A 21,966-nucleotide genomic window follows, 5' to 3' on the forward strand; every position below is an offset into this window, starting at 1 on the left:
TTCTTACAACTTCTTTGTGTTTTGTATGCAACTTCTGTGTTGTCTATGCAACTTCTGTGTTTTCTATGCAACTTCTTTGCATTGTGTATGCAACTTCTTTGTGTTTTCTATACAACTTCTTTGTGTTGTCTATGCAACTTCTGTGTTTTCTATGCAACTTCTTTGTATTGTGTATGCAACTTCTTTGTTTTCTTACAACTTCTTTGTGTTTTGTATGCAACTTCTGTGTTGTCTATGCAACTTCTTTGTTTTCAATGCAACTTCTTTGTATTGTGTATGCAACTTCTTTGTGTTTTCTATACAACTTCTTTGTGTTGTCTATGCAACTTCTGTGTTGTCTATGCAACTTCTTTGTGTTTTTTATGCAACTTCTTTGTATTGTGTATGCAACTTCTTTGTGTTGTCTGTGCAACTTCTTTGTATTGTGTAGGCAACTTCTTTGTTTTCAATACAACTTCTTTGTGTTGTCTATGCAACTTCTGTTTTCTATGCAATTTCTTTGTTTTCTATGCAACTTCTTTCTATTGTGTATGCAACTTCGTGTTTTGTATGCAACTTCTTTGTGTTGTCTATGCAACTTCTGTGTTGTCTATGCAACTTCTTTGTTTTCTATGCAACTCCTTTGTGTTGTCTATGCAACTTCTTTGTATTGTGTATGCAACTTCTTTGTGTTTTGTATGCAACTTCTTTGTGTTGTCTATGCAACTTCTGTGTTTTCTATGCAACTTCTTTGTATTGTGTATGCAACTCCTTTGTGTTGTCTATGCAACTTCTTTGTATTGTGTATGCAACTTCTTTGTGTTTTCTATACAACTTCTTTGTGTTGTCTATGCAACTTCTTTGTGTTTTCTATGCAACTTCTTTGTGTTGTCTATGCAACAGTATTATTTATCTAACTGCACACAGATTAATAGTAAATCATTAATAAAAGGAAGCATAAAAATATTTCCCTGATGATTCTGAGCATAAATTCTTTCAACTCTCTCCACGTTATACTGTGAAACACTCTCTGAATAGCTTAAACAAAAAATGTAATTTTTCAAACATGAATTTTAATTTCTATGTATGAAATATATTATGAAAGGCAATATTTATTATTAACTATCAACATTCTCTACCTATGTAGAATATTTGTCTCAAATTATATTTAAAATGTGAGATTTATGTGCTTAATGCAAATTCTGCCAACCATTACATATTTTTTGTCTATATTTCAACCAAGTGTTTGATCAAATCCTTTCCCATTACAGTAATCCCCCTCTTCAATGGCCCCCCTGACCAGCTGCCACCCGCTCCTTATGGCCAGAATCCATTGGCACCGACGAGTTTGTGTTCAAAAGTACCCCTCATGAAAGGCCACCTGGCTAACATGACCAGTGGCCAGCATATTAGCAATAATATAAAATTTACCCCTCACAAGCAGCCACATTTTATTTTGATATGTATCCAGAACCAGTATTTTATTCATAGCGTGTGTTAAGTAATCCGATTTCTGTTTCCCGATGTCAGGTTTTCGTTACTGAAAGAAGTGTTGACTAAAGTACATGTACCACTAAGGTTAATATTATATCATTTACACCTCATGAGAAGCCACATTTATTCCATAAACCCGAGAAAGACTCAAATTTTAATCCATACAAAAGGGTAAGTACATGTAATCCAATTAGCCTTACTGCTGTGTTATCATAAGATGTTCGGTTTAGTCACTTCGATAATTGTTAAGATTACAATTACTGAACAGTAGTAACAGCTGAGAAGTGGCAGCATCGATGTACAATACACAAGTCAGCAGGAAAATGGTTTGATAGTCTTTATGGCTTCCCTTAGTAAGATGTTCACTTTGGTAATTAGTTGCTAATACTACTGGCAGGTCAAATCTGCGTGATGTTAAATGGTACATATCGAAGCCATTTTGGCTTCACTCACTTAGTGTAAAGAAATGTATAAAAACAATAGGGCACCAGACTGCGACTAATGAATCACGTGACAAGATCACTTCCTTTAAAAACACACAGCAATTTGGTTAGCCGCATAAAAAATTGTTTTATCAGTATTGTAGTTGGCAACATGAATAACTTAATGCAAAAAGATCAACATATCATTGAGGAAAAGAAAAATCAGTTTAGAAGAAAAAGTGAAAGTAATTCAACTGACCGAGAGGTTCTGGGGGGGGGGGTCGAGGATCTTGCAGAAAACTAATGTCGGAAAGACTCAGATAAACAATATCGTGAAAGATAAGGAAACAATTCTGCAGAACTGGAAAGTGAAATGGACAGAGAAAGGATGATTGTTTGAGCGAGGAGATGTTTGTATCCTGATTTGAATGACAAGAAAAAGCAACAATTTTGTCAGTTGAATTGGGATATGAGGACTTTACCGCAAGTAACGGATGGTTGCACAGATTTCAAGTGCGACACAATATTAAGTGTTTTGTCCTAAGTGGAGAATCAGCAGATGTTAACAATGAAGTTGTCGAAGATTGGAACAAAAGACTAAATGATATATGTAGGGGATATGACAGCAAGGATATTTTTAATTGTCATGAGACTAGTTTGTTTTTTGGACTGTTACCAACAGAGCGACAAATGATGTGATCTGTAACATAATTATAAAGACAGTTTTAAAACTATATCAATGGTTATTCATAACATTCTTTTGAAAATGATGAAGCAGTTTGTTTTTCATTTATTTCACAACATGCATGTGATATTTTAATGAAAATATTAAATGTTTTAATATTAAATGTACTTGTGACTTTCTTCATATGTATTTACTATTCACATTTGTCATCCCCCTCTAGAAAGGCCACCCTCATTATAAGGCCACTACCCTGCTGCAGTAGGGGTGGCCTTATAAGAGGGGGACTACTGTATTGGTTCAATTTGAAAGTTAATTAAAAGATTTTAAAAGTGGAGTTTGCCCTGAAGCCAGCAGTTGCAATAATAGTTTGAAGTGCATGTCATTAAGTTTATTACCAACATGCATAGGATGGAATTAGAAATAGGATCCTGGGATTGCCAGATGTGTCATAAGTAGTTCCATGTTAATTGGAGCACTCTCAGGTCATGACCAATTAGATTTGGACAGATATGAACACAAAGATGTAGATGTCAGGTGATGTACTTTATCCAATCATCTTTTCCAATTTAGTGTATATCTGTGTATGTGTGTGTGTGTACGCTGTATCTCTGAGATACTATGAGATGTATATATTTCTCTTTTAAAGGAAAGGATGCTTGCTGAGTTTCCTTTTAGTGAAAAATTATACATTTCTAATGGAATTAAGATTTACTACAGTAAACTATATATTGACGGAGTGAATGAACTCTTCACTTCAATGCCCACTGTGTTAGCTACAGAATGTAGTTTTTTATCTTTTGCACGTTTTCACAATCCTCCTTAAAAATATGCTGCTTCTTTTCTTTTTTGAGCTTCTATTTTCATTCATATTGATTAAATAAATAAAAGACATACTGGTTTAAATGTAGAAAGTAGAGCACTGCAAGCACAGCATGGTTAGGTTCTTGAACACTGAATGCTCAGCCATTCACTTATCAGCAAGTATATACAAACAAAAATAGAATTAAAGTCATGTTCCATTCGCCTTAAAACGTCTCAGTCTTACATATCATGGACAGTATTATTGCTCAGAGAGGAGTTTTAAAAAAAGGGGGAGCTAAGTTATCTGGGCGAAAGAAGGAGATAGTTGATTGGTAAGCAGATACTGAGCATAATTGTTGTCAAAAATAAAAAAATCACATATTCTCATTTCTGCCTAAAAAATGGAATAATCGTTATTTTTGCATTCTTTTTATTATTATTTTATTATTTTAAGAAATGTATTCTTTAGTTATTTAGTGGGTGTGATTATTTAGTCTTTAAGCTGTTATTTTCTGATTACCATTCATTTTTAATTAAATGTGTTTCTTCTTTCTTTTCACAATTTCTTTTTCTCTGACGTATCAAACATTGATAATATAAGTGAGTATGATAGTTTAGTATTTACCACATAGCTAAATGAAGAAAGTTGTGTTTGCTAAAATATACTTTGTTTAAAAAAACAGGGATCCATATTTGTTCTTACTATTAGACCAACTGTAAAATTTTAATGAATGGTTAGTTCTATTGTAGAGATCATTTTTCAGTGCTATAAATATTCAGAATAAATAACAGATTTGTTAATGGGACTTCATTTTTATTTCAGATCCCAATTAGTCTTTGTGTTTCCTATTCAATTATTAGTTACTTTTTATGAGAAAGATTACTTTTAAAATGTTAATATATGCATGAGCAATTTGAACAGGACTTTAAATGATTAAAAGATATTTCCTGATATTTTTACTCATCAATTACTGAATTTTATATTGTTACGAGAAGCACAACGTTAATTAAGATTTTGAAAATAACTGAGTCTGTTTACCTTTATTATGAAGAGCTTTTTAAACTGGGTGTATTGATTTGAAATTTAAGTTCATACATGTATGCTCTTTGATTTGTTTAACAGCCCTTCAGCACAGTCCATGTCATACAGTTCTCAGAGAGAGGATACAGATAAATCTGGGACTTCCATATTTTTTATAAAAATTGTGGGTGAGAAAATAAAAAGTTAATAGCCTTACATTTTGATATAAACTAAGCTGGCAATAATATTTGAATAGGAGCAGTCCAAATTTATAAGACTATACCGTTTAGTGTCTTCTGGTATGAACATGGTATATTTTGATTCACCTAAAAATAAAATAAAACCTTGTTTGTTTTCATTGATACATGTATTATGAATCAAGCATTCTTAGGGATAATACAAGACCTAAACTTTGTTCTGGCAAATGATAAAATCTGAGGTTGGACAAAATATTAGATCTGAATTTTTCTGTGCCTGCACCTATTGAGAAGATAACTAACTACGATCCCTCATTATGCCGTCGTTGAAAGTAGTCCTCACTGTAGAGTATCAGATGTCACAAATGTTGAACATGGACTTCAGGTTACTATCAATGCAGCCTTAACCGAAACAATCTAACATTACTTATACAGTTGTAAGTATGTTGAACTGGAAACAAATGTAATACTCCTTGATGCAATAATAGGTCTGAACCTCAACACAGTACTCCATTATTACAATAATGTTCATGTGAGCCAAAGAGTAGAGGGCCTTACAGAGAGTATATCCTATAATGAAGTACATGACACATGTACAGTACTCATCATTATAAAACTATGGAAAAAACCTTGCAGTATATTGCCTTTTGGTGAGTTTAACATACAATGAACTACATAATACATTTAATATGACTACCACCCAATGACCATACTTGCATTATAATTAGCACTTTGTTGTACTTAAGGTCTTTTCATATAGTGAAGGAGTGCTGTACTTACCTATATATGTAAAAATGAATGCATGTGCAGTACAAATTAAAGTATTCTCTCATGTATAATGCATGTCCAATACCACAAACACTCAGTCTACTGGTCAGTTATATAGATCTGGGCCTATGGTTTTAACATTAGGGTGTGCATGTACATGTGTAAATATTATCTATCGACTATGTGGATTATAACCTGTGGGAATCTGTGGGAATAAATCATGACATTTTTAACTTGAATGTTTTGTCTAACTATAATATATATGATCAAGGAATCTGCCATGACCATTTCATACTAACCCACTGGTCGCCCAACACCACTTTTCTGATAGTTCCTACTCTCCTGTTCATAAGTCACTGCACTAAAAGTATGTGATTGTGAAGGACTCAGTTTTGGCACAGGTTCCTCGTAATCTACAAGTGAAAAAGCAAAACACTACACAACATGTACAACAGAAAAATGTATATCTTCTATAAAGCACTACACGACATGTACAACAGAAACAAAGTTATCTTCCATGTCAGTATTACAAAACATTTACCACATTTATTCTAATTTAGGACCCAATATAGATTTTAAAACTCTCTCAATAAATTTTGTTCAAAAGAAAAAGTGTATAACATATACAAAGTGATATACTTCCAAATATCTGTTTAAGAGAAACGCAATGTTTTTTCCTGCATATTCTTTTTAAGATAGCTTTTTTACCTAAATTTGTCATCACATGGAAAATGCTGAAGTTGATGATGATTTTAAGCATAATTTTTAACCAAAAAAATAATTTACTGGTTGAAGCATACCTGCCAGAGCATGTTCTCTTACATAATGCCTGTAACTGCATAAAACAGTAAATTCTTGTGCTTAGTATTCATGGAAAACTATCACCATTGGGTAGTTTATACAGTTAATGGTCTTAGGGGTGATTACAAGGTAAGACGGTTATAGATAAACAACCACTATTGTACAAATTACTTAACACTGATTGCCTGACAATAGCTAGAGTGATGTTGAGTGATGTAGAGTGATGTTGAGTGAAGCACTTCTTTCAGAGACCCTCATTAAGCTAATCTACAGAGGTTAAATACTCAAATTAGAACAGCCCAATTTAACATAAAAGAGCAAAAAACAAAAAGTTTTGTAAACTTCAACAAATAATTTATTTCCTAGAATACAAAGTGAAAATTTAAAAGAACTTACAGTAACATGAATTAAATCCCAAATAATTAATCTAAAATGTTTTATCACCAGTCCTAATGAATAAAGTTCTAATTACATTCCAGTCGTATTCCAAATAAGATCCGATGCTGAAGGTGTTGATGTGCCTCTAGTCTCTTATATACTAAAGTACCAGTGGCCTGAAGTATGATGATGTGCAAAGTCTTTTGATGAATCACAATAATATAATCCAAGATATCCTTTTTGAATCTCTTCCAAATTAATGTTTTTAACCAGTAATATTACTGAGCAATTTGTAATCTCAGAGAAGTTAATTTGAATAAATAATTCCAGTCCAAATGAAGTACTGAACACAACAATGAGACCGACTCTGCTTACAGCACAAATGAGTAATTTCTCATGTAAACAAAATACTTGACCTATTAAATGACCTAGAGCTAGTAACAACCAATCAAATATCACAAAGAGGCACACTTTATGTGGGTAACCTTGTTAACAGTATCGTCAAAAACTAGACAACAGTTTGCAAACCGTATTATTGATTTCATTTTATATTTCTGCTAAAGCCAGAAACAGTGATCATGAATTCAGAAAATGCAACTAACTCTGTTATTTCAATTAAATGGTGGGGGGCAATGTTTTTTGTACAGCTTTAAGCATAAAATAAAGTGCAATTAGAAAGACTCAGAGATTTGGGTCATACTCACCTAAGTTTTGATTCTAAATAAGTGAATTTATATTAACCATGTCAAATTCCAATTATCTGATTCCAAAGGATTTTTTGTTTTATATAAATTATCACAACAAAATCTTTCACGAGCTGTAAATACTTGCTGTACACATAAAAAACAGCTATGCAGATTGATTTTAAAATAAGATACAGATTGGTTGCATCTGGTGCATACATCGCATCCCCTGATCTCTAGGAACAAATTATCAACTTCAAGCCAGTGACTCTTGAATCAAAAAGATGAAAATTTGTTGCCATAGTTACCTGGAGTTGGTTCATCAGGATCACTTGACTGGCTTGACTCTGACAGACCAAAGAAATGAAAAACAAGGATTAGGTTAGCTATGAAGCATATTAGTTTTATGAAGGAAACAAACAGGGCAAGATTAATAAAAAAAATCAAGTTAAATAAGATAAAACAAGATAAATAAAATAAAACAAGAGTTAAGAGCATTAAACAATGAGATAAAACTAAGGAGCAAATCGAAGGATATAGATCATGAAATGTACACATAATTCTTATTTTAGTGCAGAATTGCTAAGAGGATACAGGGAACACCATCTGACTCGTGTTTGGGTTATTTTTGAAACATTGATAATCAGGCTGTGCAACAATATACACTTACAAAAATTATTAAATAAGAACAAAATTACAGAGAAAATAGAAAATAATATTGCAATTACTTAAAGATTGTTTCAAATTTAAATATTTAATGTTACTGAAGTGTTCCAGTTCATTTAGAATCTCAAAAGGGCAGGGCTCCTGTGCCAAAAGAGGGCACAGGGTGCATGAAATTCTTACAGAATATGTTTTGAATTTAAGCTTTCTAAGACTTTTGGTTTCTAATAGCAGTGTTCTTTTAAGTTAGGCTTTACTGTATCTGAATTTGCTGCCACTGGATATAAAAGGGTTTGACTATTTTATTGATGGGACAAAAGTACTGCTCTGTTAAAAGTATTTTTAATATGTTGAGACTTACCAACAATCTAGTCCAGTTCTGACTTATTACAAACAATCTAGTCCAATTCTGATTTATTGTCAAAATCTTATCAATTCATTTTATTACCAACAATCTAGTCCAATTCTTACTTATTACAAAATTCTAGTCCAGTTCTGACTATTACAAACAATCTAGTCTATTTCTGACTTATTACGAACAATCTAGTCCAATTCTGACTTATTACAAACAATCTAGTCCAATTCTGACTTATTACAAACAATCTAGTCCAGGTTTGACTTACTTATTACTACTAACATATTCCAACTCTGGCATCTTAAGAACAATCCAGTCCTTTCAGACTTATCACCAACAATCTAGTCCAGTCTTGACATATCACTAACAAGCTAGTCCTTTCCAGACTTTTTAATTGCCAACAATCTAGTCCAGTTCTGACTTATTAAAAGCAACCTAGCCCTTTTCGAACTTACTGCCAACAATCTTGTCCAATTCAGACTTGTTACCAATAATCTATTCCTATTCTAAGTTATTACCAACACTTTAGTCCTTTTCTGACTCATTTTGAACAGAGTATAGAGATATTTCAATATAGAGTTACCAGATAATCAGATGGATTTAACTCAAAAGCATCTGCTGTATCCGACAGTGCAAATACCTTGTAATGTTATATTTGAACGGTTAATCCAAATGTAAATTCAGCTATCAGACTATGATGAGTATAATATTTACTGAAATTGGCAGTTTCATGTTAATGAAAAAAATAGAAGCAAAGAAGCAAATATCAAATATGATTTTTCAAACCAAAAAAGTATTTACTGTGGAACCAACATGCACAGGGGTTGAGAGTATTTTACATACCTACTACAGCTGGAGTGATCCTAGGGATCATTCTCTGATAATCAGGTGTGTCCATCCCTTGGGTCCGAAGGTTGTTATCAGTCAGGAGTTTAGTGGTAGGTCCAGAAATCTGGATGAAGTAGTCCATTACCTCTGAGAGGCATTTCAACGGTTGATGCTGATGAAAGCAAGATACCATGTTTAACAAAGGGTTTCCAATATGTACCACATATATTTGTTTACAAGTTGGGTCCTTCTGCTAACAACATAAACATTGATCTGTCGCTGCAAAATGCTACAACAGATTAGGGTCTATGTTATTTATTCTACTGATTAGTCCTAAGAAACTGCATAGAATCTTGTCTGCCATAACATTATTCAATTGGCAGATCCAGGTCTATGTTATTTATTCTACTGATTAGCCCTAACAAACTGCATAGAATCTTGTCTGCCATAACATTATTCATGGCAGATCTAGGTCTATGTTATTTATTCTACTGATTAGTTCTAACAAACTGCACAGAATCTTGTCTGCCATAACATTATTCATGGCAGATCTGGGTCTATGTTATTTATTTTACTGATTAGTCCTAAGAAACTGCATAGAATCTTGTCTGCCATAACATTATTCATGGCAGATCTAGGTCTATGTTATTTATTCTACTGATTAGTTCTAACAAACTGCATAGAATCTTGTCTGCCATAACATTATTCATGGCAGATCTAGGTCTATGTTATTTATTCTACTGATTAGTTCTAACAAACTGCATAGAATCTTGTCTGCCATAACATTATTCATGGCAGATCTAGGTCTATGTTATTTATTCTACTGATTAGTTCTAACAAACTGCATAGAATCTTGTCTGCCATAACATTATTCATGGCAGATCTAGGTCTATGTTATTTATTCTACTGATTAGTTCTAACAAACTGCATAGAATCTTGTCTGCCATAACATTATTCAATTGGCAGATCTAGGTCTATGTTATTTATTCTACTGATTAGTTCTAACAAACTGCATAGAATCTTGTCTGCCATAACATTATTCATGGCAGATCTAGGTCTATGTTATTTATTCTACTGATTAGCCCTAACAAACTGCATAGAATCTTGTCTGCCATAACATTATTCAATTGGCAGATCTAGGTCTATGTTATTTATTCTACTGGTTAGTTCTAACAAACTGCATAGAATCTTGTCTGCCATAACATTATTCATGGCAGATCTAGGTCTATGTTATTTATTTTACTGATTAGTCCTAAGAAACTGCACAGAATCTTGTCTGCCATAACATTATTCAATTGGCAGATCTAGGTCTATGTTATTTATTTTACTGATTAGTCCTAAGAAACTGCACAGAATCTTGTCTGCCATAACATTATTCAATTGGCAGATCTAGGTCTATGTTATTTATTCTACTGATTAGTTCTAACAAACTGCATAGAATCTTGTCTGCCATAACATTATTCATGGCAGATCTAGGTCTATGTTATTTATTTTACTGATTAGTCCTAAGAAACTGCACAGAATCTTGTCTGCCATAACATTATTCAATTGGCAGATCTAGGTCTATGTTATTTATTCTACTGATTAGTCCTAAGAAACTGCATAGAATCTTGTCTGCCATAACATTATTCAATTGGCAGATCTAGGTCTATGTTATTTATTCTACTGATTAGTTCTAACAAACTGCATAGAATCTTGTCTGCCATAACATTATTCATGGCAGATCCAGGTCTATGTTATTTATTTTACTGATTAGTCCTAAGAAACTGCACAGAAACTTGTCTGCCATAACATTATTCATGGCAGATCTAGGTCTATGTTATTTATTTTACTGATTAGTCCTAAGAAACTGCACAGAATCTTGTCTGCCATTAACATTATTCATGGCAGATCCAGGTCTATGTTATTTATTTTACTGATTAGTCCTAAGAAACTGATTAGAATCTTGTCTGCCATAACATTATTCAGTTGGCAGATCCAAGTCTATGCTGCTTGCAGTTGGATCTGAGTTATAAGTGAGCAAGTGAGTAAGAGAGATGATTTTGTAGGTCTACACTGGTAATTGTTTTAACATCCAATCTACAATGCTATCCGTTATGATGGATTTCATTTTGTTTATATTTTAGACCCGGACTACTGTTGCATTTTACAACAGTTGAACAGGCATACACCAATCACTCACTGGACTCCATTTACTTAAAGGTTTTACAAAAAAGTTAAACAGGCATATAATGATCAATCAAGGGAGTTCATTTACTATTACATTCGACAACAGTTATACAGGCATATAATGATCAATCAGGGGAGTTCATTTACTATTACATTTTACAATAGTTATACAGGCATATAATGATCAATCAGGGGAGTCCATTTACTATTACATTTTACAACAGTTATACAGGCATATAATGATCAATCAGGGGAGTCCATTTACTATTACATTTGACAACAGTTATACAGGCATATAATGTTCAATCAGGGGAGTCTATTTACTATTACATTTTACAACAGTTATACAGGCACATAATGATCAATCAGGGGAGTCCATTTACTATTACATTTGACAACAGTTATACAGGCATATAATGATCAATCAGGGGAGTCCATTTACTATTACATTTGACAACAGTTATACAGGCATATAATGATCAATCAGTTGAGTCCATTTACTATTACATTTGACAACAGTTATACAGGCATATAATGATCAATCAGGGGAGTCCATTTACTGTTACATTTGACAACAGTTATACAGGCATATAATGATCAATCAGTTGAGTCCATTTACTATTACATTTGACAACAGTTATACAGGCATATAATGATCAATCAGGGGAGTCCATTTACTACTACATTTTACAACAGTTAAACAGGCATATAATGATCAATCAGGGGAGTTCATTTACTATTACATTTGATAACAGTTAAACAGGCATATAATGATCAATCAGGGGTGTTCATTTACTATTACATTTTACAACAGTTATACAGGCATATAATGATCAATCAGGGGAGTTCATTAATTATTACATTTGACAACAGTTAAACAGGCATATAATGATCAATCAGGGGAGTCCATTTACTATTACATTTTACAACAGTTATACAGGCATATAATGATCAATCAGGGGAGTCCATTTACTATTACATTTGACAACAGTTATACAGGCATATAATGATCAATCAGTTGAGTCCATTTACTATTACATTTGACAACAGTTATACAGGCATATAATGATCAATCAGGGGAGTCCATTTACTATTACATTTTACAACAGTTATACAGGCATATAATGATCAATCAGTTGAGTCCATTTACTATTACATTTGACAACAGTTATACAGGCATATAATGATCAATCAGGGGAGTCCATTTACTATTACATTTGACAACAGTTATACAGGCATATAATGATCAATCAGTTGAGTCCATTTACTATTACATTTGACAACAGTTATACAGGCATATAATGATCAATCAGGGGAGTCCATTTACTATTACATTTTACAACAGTTATACAGGCATATAATGATCAATCAGGGGAGTTCATTTACTATTACATTTGATAACAGTTAAACAGGCATATAATGATCAATCAGGGGAGTTCATTTACTATTACATTTTACAACAGTTATACAGGCATATAATGATCAATCAGGGGAGTTCATTAATTATTACATTTGACAACAGTTAAACAGGCATATAATGATCAATCAGGGGAGTCCATTTACTATTACATTTTACAACAGTTATACAGGCATATAATGATCAATCAGGGGAGTCCATTTACTATTACATTTTACAACAGTTATACAGGCATATAATGATCAATCAGGGGAGTTCATTAATTATTACATTTGACAACAGTTAAACAGGCATATAATGATCAATCAGGGGAGTCCATTTACTATTACATTTTACAACAGTTATACAGGCATATAATGATCAATCAGGGGAGTCCATTTACAACTTACATTTGACAACAGTTAAACAGGCATATAATGATCAATCAGGGGAGTTCATTTACTAAACCAGGTTGCTGGCCATAGTTTGGACATGCCTGGGTTATAGCGTGCTGATTAAATGGAAGCTAAGTACATATCCCAAGGAAACACTGAGGCAGCAATCAGTGCTGGTTTTGGCAGATACTGAACCTGCAACACCTCAATTATGCGTACAAAATTATTAAAAGAATGGTATTTAGTAATGCCAAATCTCATTATATTTAGTCTTTATTAGTCACAAACTAATATTAATCAAAATAATTCATTTAGACCACTAATAAGTCAAAATAAAACCAATTTAAAGGGATATATGACTACATCAACATTATAAGAGAGGCTGTGTCATACTGAAGGAATTTATAGTGAGGGAAGTCTGTACTTAGAACTTGAACCATGATCTGATATTGTATGCAAATGAAAGCATGCAGCCTTTGAGTGAGATACTGAAAAAAGAAATGTATATTGAAATTTGCATGTGACTTTTATTTAAAAATTCAAATGACTTCCATTTTTAAGGAATAGTTTGTGCATAACAATGTGAAATAACAATGGTTGAAATATGTTTATCATTTCATAGAAATCAAGATTTTAACTCATTGTCTCCATATACCACGTTTATGTGCTATGAAGCAGTAACCAAGTTCAGAGTTCTGTGATGTCATCATGATATACTAAAGCTAGTGGTATTGCAAAATGGGAAAATATGTTGTTCTACAATAATACAAAATAATTTAAACATTCCACTTACATAAAATAGGCAGTGAAAAACATAACTAGACAATAATTATTTGCACCTGAAATTTTAGACTTTCTGCCAACACAGTTAAAACAGAATGGTCCAAACAGCATATACTGGTATGCAGAAGAACCTTTGCAAAAAGTAAGGTAAATCTGAGATTTGGAATTAAGAGGGACAGGACAGAAAATATTTGGGTCCAATAAGCAAAACATAAGTCTGTTTTCACTCTTTTGTATATGAATGAAAAAATAGCCAGTCAAAAACATGTTTTATACACTTGAGCATCAGACAAACAAAAATCTTTCGGAAAGAGATATGTCTGAGTGTAATCAGATGTAACAGAAAATATGTTTCCTATCCCCACTTCATGCAAAATCAGAATGAATATCCAGGGCAAAATGAGTTATAAAGTCAATATAATTTATATAATCACATTTTAAAGTAATTTAATGGACATATATGTCACACAACATTTAGCTGTGCCACATATGTGTTATGACATGTTGAGGAGCAAGTCACCAAGTTATAGAAAGTACCAGGGAGAGTATATAATACAGAGATTGGAAACTCAAGAGAAGTTGCAGTTATCACCTTTAATATGCAACTGAGGTTACCAGTTGAGCAACAAGATCAAAGTCACTGCATTTAACTAGGTGATAGGTTACTTAAAATTAGCTGTAACATTGTTCTATTGCAATACATTTATATGTTCTATATTCCTATTATAAATTAAAAATGAAGATTTTGCTAATAATTATACCAAACCAAACATTAACTTTGCCCTCCATATATATATATATATATATATATATATATATATATATATATATATATATATATATATATATATATATATATATGACTTTGGAATGTCTCCCACTATTATCAGAACAGAAGACAAGTTGAGGTTGGTTCTCAAAATAAAAACTCCTGTGAGTTTTATTTTTTCTTTCTGTTGTCTTGCCTTCAAACGTTTCAACAGGCTAAAAACTAAGTTCCCCAGGACCAGGAATAATAAACACTATAAGGTGCTGATAATGTACTCTTAGTACCCATGAGGCAAGAGTGGTGATTGCTCTTTGCTAACCTTAAAGTTTTTACATTTGAAATATGTGGTTTTTATTATGCTTTGTAAAGACAATAAACAAGAACCAAAACACGGGAAACAACAAACGGAAAATGTACAAGACATAAAACCACATCACAACATAACATAAATAAAAATATTCATTTGTAATTATTGGACAAAATAAAGCCCGCACATATGGCACTTCTTAGTTACCAACCTACAGATTAACTAGGTCAGAAAAATTGCAAGTATACAAACTTTTTGAAAAATATTAAAACTGTCTACTGAAAATCATAAAACAGGGTTCTGAGTCCTTTTGTGGGGACCTTGTATACAATATTACATTACACTTATTGAGGGTTGCATTGAAATAAAGATCTTGAATGATCTGCAGAGACAAAGTAGGACAATGCTGATTATACAGAAGCAAGCACTTGAACTGGTAAACAACCAGTTGATGGGAATGTAATGGGTCATAGCTTTTTTGATTTGTCTATAAGATATATAGATTGGAATGATACAATTTTCAGGATTGTTGGATTCTAAAGGTAGCAGAGCTTATTTCCACAATGTTAATGTGATCAGTGACTTATTAACTGAAGAAAATTTAACTAAGGCACATCTACAGTGCATAAATGACAATCATGGGGTGTATCATGAATTCATCTAAGGTATAAATGGGGGCAGCACAAACAGAATTTAAAAGACAAAAAGAGTTCCAAAGTTCCATATAGGTAAATATGTCTGGTCGCATATATTCACAAACCAGCATCTGGTCTGGTCGCATGTACTCACAAACCAGCATCTGATCTATTCGCATGTATTCACAAACTAGCAAGCCTGTTACCAAAATATGTCCTTAGTGTACTGGACCATGTTACTTGTGTACAAAAGCTGGAGATACCATCTACTAATTAATGCAACTTAGGAAGGCAAACTAACTGCTGAAGTCAGTAAAATTTATTCAGAATATATTACGTATATATTATATCCCAGGATTAAGACTCACAAATATACTATCATATCTTGGCTGGTCAACAGCAGTAGTTAAAGGGGATACTTTAGCAACAATGGGAAAATACATTACAGACACACATCCTTGGGAACGTTTAGCAACAAGACTTTTCAGATCACCCTGGGAATTTAACATGGGGAATATTGGGAACTAACAGCAACAAGGGAAAGTTTGGTTATTGCATAGGGACAATAGAAATGGAACAGGTGAGGTAATGTCATGGTACTGGACATTGGTAACAATGTTGCAAAGGGGTTGACCTCAATCGGACCAAATAGCGGGGAAAAACCATAGAACACTTGGTGGCGTGGGACTGGCAGGACGTAGACATATATAACACATACAAAATACATACATAGATTGATGAACATCAATCTATCACACCTAAACTACAAAATCGACTAAACAATTTTTAGGCAAGAGTGCAAATCTTTTTGAGGCAATGGAATGGCCCTTAAAAGGGCCACTGGTTTTGATTTTAACATCATTTTATCAATACAGAGGGCATCACATAGATCTTCTTCTCTTCCTCAAACTTCTTCTGACATCTGGACCATAGATGAGGACTCACTTCAGACAGCCTTATCTCTCTACATAGATCCTTCTTTTCCAAACGCTTGTATTGTTGATCTGGATAATTGTCCATGATGATCTGGCATACATGGGTAAGTCCGTGTGGAACAGCATCAACGATATGAGGGTAGATGATTCAACATTAGTCCACATCTTGTGATGAGAACAGGTGAAGGGAATGAAGTAAACTGCGGTTATTTATAGTGGAAGAACGCATCAAAACGGATTGAGTTTTTTCACCAATCCTAACATGCTTTACAAAATTTAGATATAATGCGGAGTCTGTCTTCCAATCCGAAGACAGCTGCCTGTGATGTCACATTCCCTATATAGATGTGCTAGCGTCTGTGTGCAGTGAATCAATGCGACAGAGTTTGGAAACTAAAAAGAGGATGAATTGGGATGCACTGGCCATGGTGATGCACTGGCCATGGTGATGAAAAGCGATGGCATAGCAGTGACTACAAAAGTCAACACAGACCTAGTTCCAGAAGAAACCGATTTTAATTGGGATTTAGTGGATTTTCTCTCTTCACAAACATTGGTTACGGTACCAGCACCTTCGCCACCTTCTCCTTCCTTACCACACGTTAAGGATTTTAAACAAAGACAGAAAGAAGAATTGGAGAAATTTTTACAGCAGCAGAAAGAAGCAAAACAAGCTTTTCTCCTTCAACAGCAACAGTGAGAAGAAGAGGCAAGAAGAAGGAAACGACAGGAAGAAGAAGAAGCAGAGAAGAAACAAGGTCTAGGAGAGAAGGAGGACAGGGAAAGTCAAACAATGATGGTACTCTTAGACATTTTGGCAGAGTTAAGGAGTCTTAAACAAATGTATCAGACTTCTTTATTATGACCCAAGCAAAAAAGACCTTCCTAAGACAAACAGCCCAACCCTGTTACTATGACTGAGATATCAACCCTATTGATTTCTACTAAATCATCGACAGGAGTAGACCTTGGCCATGGCAAAGACTTAGGCAGTTAACCCTTTAGCTACGACTACCGCATCTAAGCATCACCTGTAAATAGCTCCTGAACCCCACTGAAACATATATGCAGTGTCGATAAGCCTAGTTTACTACCCCAGTTTTGCTTATGTGCATATAGTTCAGCAGTACTCGAAACCCCAGTGTCACATCTATGCGGATGTGACTGCTATGTTAACTAAACGTTGATTGGTTGAAAGTACAGAAGTTTACATAGTTTTGATTATCATAACCAATGAGAGAACTGTTTACTCAACATTTTGATACAAGTGTGAAAGCTGATAGGTTAAATTTAGACACACTGTCGAGGCTTTTCTGCACTTTACGAAACACATGTAGTTGAGAGAAACAAAGATGGATTCCAATTCAGATATAAGCAACTTTAAAGGGTTCAGTGCAATCAATATCGAAGAGTTTAATAGATCATTCTTAGAAAATGGATCAGATATTGATATTAGTCCTGTTTAAACACCAGATGATATGATAGCACTCAGCAGTAGTGAAACTGCACAACAGCTGTAGTAGCTAAAGGGTTAAAGCTGATTACATTTCATTCCTGAGTTTTTTCTTTTAACAAAACAAACACCCCACGGTCCTTTTCTGGGTCACATACTTCTCTTGAAAAGAGATAGTATTCATTTTGCCAAAATCAATAAAAACTCAAAATCTCTTTTTTTGACCCATGATGTATGTGTGTGAATGCATGAGTGTAGGTCCTTATTCTAAAAAAATCAAAACCAGGAGACACGTTTTTCTTTCTGGTCTATTCTTGTGCAAATTTTACAATGCAATATCACAACACAACACTTTAAAATGTTCATAGCTTTCTTCTGTGTCTTTGTTCACTCTCTCCTTGTTTTGAATTTATTCACTTTCACAGGTTTTTCCTCCTCTTCTTTCTCACTTTGATCTTGTCTTTTTTTCTTCTCTTTTTTATTTTTCTGGATGTGTCGGGGTTCTTCCTTCTTGGAGGGTACCTCTTCTTCCTGTCTGGAACCCCTCTATTCCTCTTGCTCGTGTTGATTCTTAGGGCAATCTGAAGACCAATGTCCTTTCTCTTGTCAATGATAACTGGTATCTTGATTTTTGTCTCTTCTGACACCTGCTTTGCTTTACTGATGGTCTTGTCAATCTGTGGCCCAATGCCTTTTCTTCTGACAGATATAGCAAGTATCTCGACTTTTTTCTTGAAAGGATGGGGTGTAGTCTGTTGGCTTGTCTGAAGAAAACATTCATGTCACCTCGCAAAGCTCTGATCAGAAGTTTGATCTGTGCTGGTTCTTCCATCGTTCTGCTCAGCTTGAGAGTGAAATGAATACTGGGGGGGAAGACATTGACCCTTTATATAGGGAAGACACTAGTCTGACATTGAAAAGGGGACCCATAGCATTTAAAATGTAGTCATATGACTTTCTGCAGTCAAGATGAGACGATCGCATCATTTCACAGAGAAAGGAGAAGAAAGCAAGAGGCAGAAACGAGATTTATTGCATCGCACTGTAGCTGAAGTCTTGGCTCAGATTCATGCCAGTGATTTTGAAGATGACATGAGTGAGCCAGAATTCAGACCCAGAGAGTCTACACCCAACCAAAGTCTACCACCACTAGTAAACCCTGAAAAGTACTAACATTCAAGAAACAGAAAAGCGCTCCTCTAGAAAATTTAGAACCACAGCCTACTACATGTACACGATGAAGTTTAAAGATTTCAAGTCCGACGTACCGCTGCAGAAAGCAGAAGAATTCATCACCGATGTGTGGGATTCTTTGTTAGCCACACTGAAATGGCAATGTGAAGCCAAAAATGATAATCGCTTGAGACTTCCCATTCATCACGACAGTTTGAAGTCACCTGTTTGGACTGAACCTAGCAGCCCATCAGAAATGACACCTTACAAAGTCATCAACAAGATTCAACACATGCAACAATCCAACAAGTTTCACCAATGGAAAAGCGATACAGTTCAGGACCCAAGGGACAGGATGCAAAAAAGATGTTACTGGTGGACGACCTTAACAGCACCAAAAAGAGCCTCGTCCAAATTAACAACCCTCAAGATCAGATGTGTTTAGCCCGTGCCATCATGGTGGGATTAATGTATACTGACAAGAATGACACAGTAGACTGGAAAAGAGCCTGGAAAACTATTCAACAATTGGACCGAACCAAACAACAAAGAGAAGCAGAACTCCTGTTACAGCAAGCGGGGCTATCCAAAGACACACCCTGTGGCATTCCTGAATTCCAAAATGCAAGACATCTTGGCTCCAGGCTACATCTTGAAAGTGCAACCTCAAGAAGTGTGCGGACCTCTGTTATTTCGAGGCAAAAATTTCAAAGACAGAAAATACATTCACGTCTATTATTATGATGAACATTTCAATGCCATTACCAGTATCACTGCATTCCTGGGATATGGTTATATTTGTGAGAAATGTGACCTAGGCTATAACTATCGAAAGCAACACAATCACTGTGGAGCAAAATGTGAGGGATGTTTGGCCTCTCAACCCTGTCTGGAAGAAGGACAAGAATGAGTGCATTGCCCTGCTTGTCAGTGAACTTTTGTTAGCCCTGCCTGTTACCAACAACATTTGAAGATGCAAGGTTCACAGCAGAAAAGTGCTTGCCAACTCATGGATTGTGTCCTATCTGTGGACAAGGCATATGTACCAATAATGCCAATTTACATGTTTATCGAGGAAAGAAACGATGTCACATTTGTTGCCAAAAAGTTAAATTGGAACAAAAATGCTACATTCAAAATACAAACAAGAGGAGAAAGATGACCAGAAGAAAGGCAATTTCATCTTTTTTTATTTCAAATGCATGCAAGAGACTGTCATTCACATTCCTAATTTCTGCGTGGCTCATCAAGCATGCGAGAAGTGCATCCAAAAGCCTATCTTTAGTCATTGCCCTTATTGCAGCAAGATTCCTGGAGGACGTGAAAAAATCATTTGGGGACCTAACATGCTGACCAATTTTGCCCAATGGCTCTTAGACCCCACTGACAAGACATGGAGTCAAAAGAACATAGAACATTATGTAAATTGCCATCGCAATGCCATGGTGAGGGCTCACAATTTCTCGGGATACGACAATTTCTTTTGAGATACTATATGTAACAAAGTACCAAACGTCCAAAAGTGACTTTGAATGAAACCAAAACCATTTTCATGCAAGCAGGACAAGTGCAGTTTAAAGATTTGATGAGTTATTTGTATTTGGCCATTGAGTCGAATGCCTAAAATGTTTGGGATGACAGAAATGGCTGAAAGCTATTTTCCATACTTTTTCGATACCAAAGCCAATCAACACGTTGTTCTGCCCAATTTGCCTGAGGCTCACTGCTATGACCCCAACAACATGCGTGCCAAACAATGAGAAGCCTTCTACGCTTGGTACCAGACTCATGCCTCAATGACCCCTTCGAATTTCAGGAAGAAATGCTAAATTATTGTAGTTCTGATGTGAAAATTGTAAGGTGTTGCTGTGGAAAATTTTGATAACTTGATAACTATTCATGGAACACCAAGGGATTGACCATTTGAAGGAAGCATGTACTAATGTCAAAGCGTGTTTCTTAGTGAACCACCAATGATTCATGCCTGAAAACACCCTGGCTATTATAAGCCCTCAAACGACAAACTTTGTCAAATGTCAATACTCAGCCAAAGCCATACGCTGGGTACATTACTTGTGCGACAAGGAAGATAAACGGATTCAACATGCCTGAAATTTAGGAGGCAAAAAGACCATCGAAAGTATTTGGTGGATGGCTGGGACTTAGAAAACCCAAAGATCGTGTATGAGTTTAATGGATGCTTATTTCACGGATGTCCCATCTGCTGCCCTCAAGGTGACAATAAAAATCAGTTTTTACAAAGTACCATGGAAGACTTGTATAAGGCCACTTGTCAATGGTGACTGAAGTTAGAACAGCAAGGAAACCAAGTGGTGTAAATGTGGGAACACGAGTATGATCACTGTTTGAAAACCAACCCCCGAGTTTAAACGCATCGTGGAAAGTTACAAGCTGGTGGACCCGCTGATCCCGAGGGACAGTTTGTACAGAGGATGGACAAATGCCACCTATTTGCTGTAAAATGCCAACAAAGAGAAAGGAGAAGAAATCACATACTTGGACATGTGTTTGCTGCATCCTTACGTGTGCAAATATCGTCACTTTTCCGCAGGGCACCCGCAATTGCTGACAAAACACATCGACCTGGAAACATTCGACAATACGAATTATTGATCAAGTGCAAAGTCTTGCCTCCCACAGACTTGTACCATCCCATTTTACCTCACCAATTCCAAGGAAAACTGAAATTTCCCTTGTGTCATATTTGCGATGAAACGTGCAATCAAGACCAGCCTTGTCAACACACCCAGGAAGAATGCACCTTGACAGGAACGTGGGTCAGCATGGAATTGTTCAAAGCTCTGGACCTGGGATACCAAATGTTAGAATTTTCAAAAATGATCCTCTAAAGGGAT

At 34.9% G+C, this 21,966-nt stretch overlaps 1 protein-coding gene across 3 annotated transcripts in view; it reads right to left on the reverse strand.

Moving 5' to 3' along the window:
- Positions 1–21,966, reverse strand: part of LOC149801734 (uncharacterized) — a 168,911-nt gene that overhangs the window by 72,796 nt on the left and 74,149 nt on the right. For all 3 annotated transcript variants that reach the window (XM_089956045.1, XM_089956047.1, XM_089956044.1), the window contains exons 9-11: positions 9,091–9,247; positions 7,538–7,576; positions 5,667–5,780 (exon numbers count right to left, since the gene is read on the reverse strand). In XM_089956045.1, the coding sequence (XP_089812171.1) occupies positions 5,667–5,780; positions 7,538–7,576; positions 9,091–9,247 (310 nt within the window). The remainder of the gene's footprint in view (positions 1–5,666; positions 5,781–7,537; positions 7,577–9,090; positions 9,248–21,966) is intronic.

Source organism: Sinohyriopsis cumingii, chromosome 4, assembly GCF_028554795.1.
Source record: "Sinohyriopsis cumingii isolate HCF-2022 chromosome 4, ASM2855479v2, whole genome shotgun sequence".
NCBI lineage: Eukaryota > Metazoa > Mollusca > Bivalvia > Unionida > Unionidae > Sinohyriopsis > Sinohyriopsis cumingii.